We start from the raw sequence: 8,610 nt of genomic DNA, 5'->3' as shown, positions 1-8,610 counted from the left end.
CAGTTTTATTTAAATGATAACCCAGTTCATTTTTTCGCGATTGATTAAAGCAAAAGTAGCCAGTTGCTCTAATTTCGGAAAAATAGCACTTGTTACCACAGAGTCCAGCGCCGAGTGTGTCGGTTCCCACGACCTTTGATCGTGTTCCAATGTTGAAGATCGCAGGATGTACCGTTTGCATCCAAGAGCGATAAAACGCGATCGGAGATTAAACAACTATTTTAATAAAAACACTCAATTTTAGCAGTAACGCTTTGTTTTTTTATTATTTGACAAACAAAAACATTATACCGTTAAATCTCAATGGATCATTCTAGTCTATTAGAGGAACGTGAACCGCTGCTACCGGTACGGTTTCGCCTTCATGGTAGCGTCAGTGACGTCGCACTTACGACAGCAATATCCAAAATATTGGCACTCAGTACGAATACAGAGAGCAACTGTAACACTAAGACCGACAAAAACTGTTTACCGTCGAAGCCATCGCCATTTTGTAGATCCCACGGTCAATAATCGTGTGCCGAGGTTGAAAGTCTCCGGACGTGTGCATGAGTGTATTCGCACTAGCAAATCTATGAAGACAACACAATATTATAGATAGTATGCGCGGAGGTGTTTGAATAGTAATATAAATTAAAATATTGAGGCACCTCGATTAAGCTTCATTGTCTAGTTGAGGCAACTGGACCGCATCTTCCGGTGCAGTCTTGCTTTTATGGTTACGCATTGAAATAAATGTCCATCATCGATCATATCCCCTCGTAGGTATTCCCGTATGAGAACGGAATGAGATATTTTAAACATGTCTAGTATTAAGCAATCGGATAGCCTTCTCCAGAGGTAGTGGTCAGATAAAACTTCTAGAATGTATCAGAGCTATAAATGAAAAAAAAATACTTATCATTGAAGATAGACAATTATCAAGAGTATAAAGCTGGGCTATGCTGGAATGATCCGATTTTATGTTTCCGAAATTATGGCCTCCGAAAAGGGAATTGGCGTTTAGCGAGTTATTTATTTGGAAGCCTGTATTTGTAACGATCACTTTCGGATATTTCATTTTTTTATATGTTGTGTGTTTGAGTTAAGCTTTATTATGGTATATAAATATGTTTTGAAACTTTTGTACTGCATATGTAATTTGGCGATACACGCTGAAAACGTGTATTATCTCAAACTTGAATATACATTAACCAAACGACACTAAATGTCAATGAAAATCATTGAATATGCAAAACTGGAAAATAAAAAAATATTTATTGCAATACATTTGGACCTAGTTATATTAAATTATAACACAGAATAAGGATTCGACTTGAATAAGGAAATAAGAAACTCTGGTTCTTTATTAACTATTCCAATCGAACAAGGTACTGGCATAATAACATTGACCAAAGAAACCACTTAAATAATGAAAAGTATTTTAAACGTAGGTTCGGTATCAAAAACATTAGTTGCAGTACATCTTTACTAAGTTTTAGTTAATGATTACCAAGTTCCTTATTCGGGTTTAATTGGAAATAAGTAACTGTTTCCTTATTCTTTATTTGTATTGAATTTAATTCTTACTCGTTTACCAAGTCTTCAGTCGTAATGACTGCAGTTCGATAGTAATCATTTGCGATGTGTAGTATGAGTTGAAAACTATGGCTCTAATTGACATTGGAGCTATGGTTACAACGGTCAGTCAAGCATTCTTTGAACAGTTAGTACCGAACCCAGTGTTACATACCCTCGAAGAGCTAAATCTTTCCGTTAAAGGGGAATATGATAAGGAGGGTCCTTACATAGGTTACATCGAAGCCTGTTTAATGTCCCAAATGTTACAAATGAATAATAGCCGGTTCATATTAGTATAGTATGTTAAACTGATTTCAATATAGACCAACTCGTCATCATAGTGACGAATGTAATAAAATATATGTCAGGTGTTGACAATTCTAGTTTTTGTCGAAAGCGTGGAACGCCGCTCCGATGACAATATTAACACATGAAAAAAGGTTAGCACAGTCAAAACTACCGAAAAAACGGTTAGTATCCAGTCTTTCGAAGCTGTAATTGTTTCAGGTATTTTGAGAAAACCCTCTGATAGTATAAGCGCTGTCAAAGAACAGTCACCGCTCGCATCGACTAGGCTTAGAATATGTCCTAGGGTAGTAAATTTAAACATCCCCGATACAACTGTTAGGGTTCCGGCCGCATTTTTAATATGCCTGCAAAATAATTAGCATACTTCCCAACTCATTTGTGAATTGCATGACGTCAAAATATTAATATCATGGACGCCCGAAAACTCTCAGGTAACCTAAAATCCACTTCTATCCGATGAGATTGAAATGGAAACATAAACTTTCGGATATCTGATATGTGTATCGGAATATTGATCGACCTCACCCCCTTATACATGTTTTTTAAGGTGCAAACAGGAGACAAATCCGGGGTTATCAAAACGCTACAACAAAGTAATATGTTACCATTGATAAAACCTACCTATATCAAATTAAATCTCTTCTAAATCTGACATGAATTGCTGTACATCTTCAGAATCTGAAATATCAGGAGTATGTAAACCACAGGCGAGCACCTGGCGAAATTGGTGTACTTCCGAGACGATCAGATCGCTCACGAAAACCGCCAGCGTGGTAGGTTAACGGTGAGTTTTAGCATTATTAACATTTATGTACTGTGTGTTTTTCTTCGTTATGGTACATATATTGTGTACATATTTTGACGTGTATTATACATTTTGTTTATGAACGTTTCTACATTAATATTTTATAAAATGCATCGACTAAAAAAAAACGTTTACAATAAAATAACAGTTGTATCACTGTATAATAAAATCGTATGCTATTACAATACTTTACACATTCTTTTTATTTGTTTACATGAAATGTCGAAGGCGACATAAATCGGGGAGGATAATGTGTTACCAGACATACATTTATACAATGTATGGTAAATCCACGTGTAGATTTATTTAAAATATTTAATTTATTACAATTCTTGGTTAAGGTAACGATGTATCAATTACCCATAATTATCGTATAAATGGACACGTAGTAGTTACTTTAAATTATTATAGCAGACATACCATTAGAAACTAATACACCCCCCCCCATGTTTCGCTTTAATAAATACTCGCAAATTACTCGCGCATCATGTTCACTAGTTCTGAGTTGTTTTTACAGTTTACCAATAAAAAAGCAGATTTTTAAATGAATTAACAACTCAAATGTGTTTTTTCGTCATGGAGGTGGAAAGAATGGATCAAGTCGAGGAAATAAGTAGTACAATCCAAATGAATAAGTTTAACGTCGAATGTGTTTAGGAATTCGAACTATGGATACGGAATTGTAGTTAATTCACAACGAAGTATGTACTTTTTAGGCTGCCGCCTTGAGTTCATATTCCACTGAAGGCATTTAAATATGTGTCCTTAAAATTTGCAACAATATGATACCCGTCTGTATGAAATGCCGTTAATAAGTCAATTAAAATACTATCGCTTAAATGCCGAAATAAACATACCCTGCCGTTAACAATAAAATGTTGAACTTGTTGGTTACGAACATATTTTAAAATGCATATTATCAATACAATCGTTTTTGATTGCAAAAAGAAGCTGTGTTATGCTTTAAGAATAATATATCATATCGAGGTTGGCAGTCGGGGCGTCGCCGGACAGTCACTCTGGAAGGCCTACGGAGTACTTGGCATCACTGGAATGGCAAGGAAACGGGCAACAACAAATGTCTGCAGGAAAGCAGAATCAGCATAAAAATGGTTATGGCAGATGAGAGATCAGCAGTGGACAGATTATCAGTCTGTGGTCGAGGTGAGATTACCCTCGGCGGCGCACCTCCGGTAGATGTCGTGTATAGCGTCGAAACATCTAATGAAGGAGGACTCCACCTGAAGAAGAGACTGGTGCGTGGGCATAATCCATTTTTTATATGTAAAGTTAATTCCTTTTTCGCGACTTATTCATAAGTTTTAATGTTCTGGACGATAAGATTAATAAATACAATCTTTCAGCACGGAACTTATCTCTAGATACTTTTTATTGCACACGCAAACTTACATTAAATGCGTTCTGATAAGAAAAACTTTACTGCATATTCCGCAGTATATAACGGACTTTAAATTCGCACCAAATGGATTTAAAACGCAAACAACTACCTTTTCCATCCAAGTTAACGTCGATGTTTAACGAATTGGTGATACATAGCCTTATTTTACTTAACATTATTAAATGCTTAGTTTGAAAAAATGCATTTGAATTGTAAACGCCATGTGTTAATTTCCAATTTATTGTGAGTACGTTAGGTTTGAGCGGTTTTCGTATCCCAATAAGTTATTGTCGTAGTATTTAACGGGGTTTGGGTATAGTTAATGTGTGTGTTTGTTTTCGTTCTTGCTTGTCGTATTAAAAAAACGTGTATTTATTTGCCAGTATGAAAATATGGCATCGTCGGCTATTGATATGGTGTAATCATGTTATTTTTAACATATATGATATCGGCTATAATTACACTGTGGTAAGAGTTGTGTTGTTCATATTGCAGTTTGCATCAATCGCAGTGGCTAGTTAAGCCTGTACAGTTGATGGTTGTATTGTAGATATGAACGAATTCAATCGTCGCTTGCAAAAGAATCGCCGTTGCATATGCTTTAAGAAAACAGAAAGCTCAAATATTACATCACTATAATAAAAATCTAATTAACCCCATTGGTATTTTATTTAAGGCATGTGAATAATTTACTATACCATAAAAGGATAGAAACAACAACACATAATACATTAAGTATGGTTTAAGCTGGAGTCACAACCATGGAACGGCAATTAAAATTTGGTTTAAACCGAATGACGCGTCAAACTTAGCCCAGTATTAATCACCAATATAGCAGTGTGAATACAAATAAGTTTGTTATCAGCTACAATGCCACTGTAAACTGTGTCATATAGAATAAATTATGTGTGGATGTGTCCCTCTTTGATCCGATTGAATATCGTATGATATAATAACAGAACATCCAGTTTACCACGAATGTTTTCTCGTCTTTGTAGAATTTGAAAAATGTTATCATCAAGTGTCATAATTTGAACAAACCTTGTAGAGTACACTACACTATGCCTACATCCTAAATTACATACCAACAATTAAAGTTCGGGGCCTCGTTGTTTCATATACATATTCTTACATCAATCATCACATTCAATCATATATAATATGTACGAGGAATTGGTTAATGTATGAAAGTGTGTCCGAAATTGCTTCAGTCACAGTCAGATCATACTTTTGTATTACCTTTAAGAGAGTTTAATAACGATAAAAAACAAACACGTGGGCAATTAAGTGCGCGATATCAAGACATACGTGTTGCGTGAATAATTGATTACGGAATTATTAAAATTAATGTATGTTTCCAGTGTTTTGTAATGTCAGTCACTTGGCACATATTTATAGGGATTCATGTCATGTACTATCACTTTAACAATAATATACAATTAAGTTGGAAATGATGAGAGTAGAATGAACTAAACTTTCATTGAAATGTATGTACAACTAAGATAACAGTTTTATCGGCTAACATAGTTTACAGGAGCAGCAATGATGTGCAAGGTAGCCTTTCGCGATGACCAACTGTACACATTAATGCTTAAACATGTATTATAATGATTAGCTTGTATTGACTTAATCGGCGGAAACAAATCTCGTCTTTATGTAACATGCTTGTATTGACCAGTATATGATTGTAACGTTATGCCAGTCATACATGATCTTCAAATAAATGTTATATGATGATATTTAGCTTCCTAACATTTTGAGTCTCCACCTATGTTCGTAGAATCTTTTAGATCACCACTTTGTGTTTAATAAACTTAGACAACCCTCTGTTTTACAATGCAATTTCCGTCTTTTTTTCAATACAGGATTTGCACTACAGGCAAGAAACACACAGCCAAACAGATCAATTACAAGCAAGAACATAATTGTATTATTGTCCCATATTTATTAACTACCGCACAGCATTCCAGCTTCATGTCACTGACGATTCGCTATCCGATCAGATGTACTGCATCTATAAGTACAATAGTTCAATACACTCTTCAGAAGCCGTTGATGAGCAACGAAAGTGTATATCTGTACACATTGTTAATACAATACATCTTGTTAACGATGAATCTAAACATGATTAGATTGATTTCGAGGTATTACAGTTACATAATAATTTTCTCAGCTAAGTTAAAAATGTTTTTTTTTTCCAAGCTGACTAACAACGACCAAGCCGTGTTGATTAAAATGTTAGGTTTAAATGAAAATAATGACATTCAAAGTTTTAAATATAAACATTTATTTTTAGATTTTATAAGCATTTGCGAGCTAGGAAGGTAATATTTAATCTAATATTCAGCTATTCGCATTCCCTTCAAATTGTCGATTTACTTCGATGTTAGCGGACAAGACATTCAAAGTTATATTACGAATAAAATGTAGTACCTAAATAGGTTAGTCAGGAAATGGTTTGGAATGAATTCTCTATATGTCATCTCTTACTATTTTATAAAATGCACATTGGTGATTCGAAAACGGACATATGCCATGTGATGGTATATAATTACCTATCTTCTGGCAAATCGAGTGGGCTTTCCAGGAGCCATCTCTGCACGTGATTTGAAAGTGGTCTGAGTATGTGTGTTGGCTAGTCAGGAATGCGCTAAACCCAGGTTGACAGTAGACTATAGCATGATTAGGACTCGGCAGGATCTTGATATGTTGAATGTTGGGTCCGATCGTTCCCCAGTGTTCGGGGAGGTAGAGATCGATGCAACTTAAAACTGTTTCTATTTAATGTATGTAAAGGTACTTACATATACATAATTTAAAATCTGAAGAAGAACAATATCCGTAGAAAAATATACGGAACGCTAATATTACCATGCGTTTGGCAAACGTTTATTGGTTAAATGATACTCATATGGCGGTTTCAACGTTTGAAACGTGGTAAAGTAACATACACACTTACATATACAAGCGTTTAAGCTCCAATGCAATATTGAACAAACATGGGTTTTTATACTTACAGCTTCTTGCTGTTCGTTTTACATTATTTGTGAATATGTCATAATATTGAAAATGTGCATGCATGCGAATTGTGAAAGATGAAAGTGAGAAATGTACATGCCAAAAACAATCATATGTGGATTTATATATTATTTTAGTTTAGCTCATGTTTTTATTACTGCTTGGATATCACTAAGAAAGTTGCAGTTTTGCAACCGTATAATATGTTGTCAATTGAAGTTAACTATCGAGTGTTTATAAATACGATATGAAATGATTGATATACATGTAGCTGTAAGCCAACGCCTTGTATATTCTGCAAAATATCCACCTACAAATAGTCAATTTTAAGACATAATATTATTTATTTGTATACACGATACCCGGTATACAACGAACATAAAAAATGAACCACAAGATGAATTTCTTACATGTGTATTAAATAAAAAAAATAAGATACAACACAATCGGTTGAGCAACTCAACGTGGCGTTAGAAAGGGGCAATGCCGTCGATTGTGTTTAGGTACTTATTTCAGTGTATTTCCTTCGATATTACCTGTGATGTTGATAAAGCTTGCTGATGTCGACATCAGTGTGACCGATTGTTGTGTGGTAGTCATAGAAGTGTGCGTGGTTGACGATGATATTGCTGTGGCGACTGTGGTAGAAGCTGCAACACATTTCATGGCTATTATGAACTTATTGCAACTGTATGCGCTACTAATCCTCCTTGTATCTATTTGCAACTACCAATCTGTAATTGAGAGAGTGAATAATATATTACTTAATGAATATGTTGCTGTATATGTTATTTGCTTTTATGGTGAGATATCCCTTCTCCAAATATGCTGGCAATGTTATTGTATCGTCTAGCTGTAAACCTCTACATATGTGATGTAAGTCGTTAACAACATTGTCTAGTGTCATGAAATGAAACTCTTAAATTGCAAATAAGGCATACAGAGAAGAAACAATGTTTCAAACTGTATCTTAATGATGCATTTTTTAGTCATAAACATACATACCTTGTTTATTTTTACTTACTTGTGCGAGCGTTTAGAAATAACAATATAAGACTGCCAACATAATTGCAAATTATATATAAATTATATAGCATTAAACTTATTAATGGGTGCTTGTTTAATGCCGTTTGATTTAAATTGTTGTCGAAATTTGTTTACTTGCATATGTATTATACATGAGGACGTACATACGTTAAGTCCCAGGAATGTATTTGTTTTTTTTTATATAGGTATAAGTAATCGAAGTTACGTTAAGCACATGCACACTGATTTTAGACCTGTTTTTATCAATTTGGAAACTATATTATAGTATGCACTCATCCAATTATCGCAAGTGAAATAGCATTAGTTACTTTTCATAAATTGTACAGTTCTCAAACATATTTGTTTAGATATCAACCGACTCATCTGATGTAGGTCACAGCGATTCATTATTCCCAAGGTATGTATCCGTACCAAAAAAGGATATTCTTTTTTTTTAAATCAGACTTACAGAGTTATCATAGCCACATTTTGA

General features: G+C 34.4%; 1 protein-coding gene across 5 annotated transcripts in view; it reads right to left on the bottom strand.

Moving 5' to 3' along the window:
• Positions 1 to 5,998: 5,998 nt before the first annotated feature.
• The window catches only part of LOC127853961 (uncharacterized), a 41,734-nt gene continuing 39,122 nt past the window's right edge, over positions 5,999 to 8,610 (bottom strand). For 4 of the 5 annotated variants that reach the window (XM_052388830.1, XM_052388833.1, XM_052388834.1 and 1 more), the window contains 3 exons: positions 7,628 to 7,741; positions 6,629 to 6,850; positions 5,999 to 6,087 (listed from right to left, as the gene is read on the bottom strand). In XM_052388830.1, the coding sequence (XP_052244790.1) occupies positions 6,065 to 6,087; positions 6,629 to 6,850; positions 7,628 to 7,741 (359 nt within the window). In that variant the 3' untranslated portion in view covers positions 5,999 to 6,064. The remainder of the gene's footprint in view (positions 6,088 to 6,628; positions 6,851 to 7,627; positions 7,742 to 8,610) is intronic. The other variant, XM_052388831.1, reaches the window with a different exon arrangement.

This window comes from Dreissena polymorpha, chromosome 12 (genome assembly GCF_020536995.1).
Source record: "Dreissena polymorpha isolate Duluth1 chromosome 12, UMN_Dpol_1.0, whole genome shotgun sequence".
Lineage (NCBI taxonomy): Eukaryota > Metazoa > Mollusca > Bivalvia > Myida > Dreissenidae > Dreissena > Dreissena polymorpha.
Note: the sequence above shows the minus strand (reverse complement) of the source record. Positions and strands in the feature narration are given on the sequence as shown.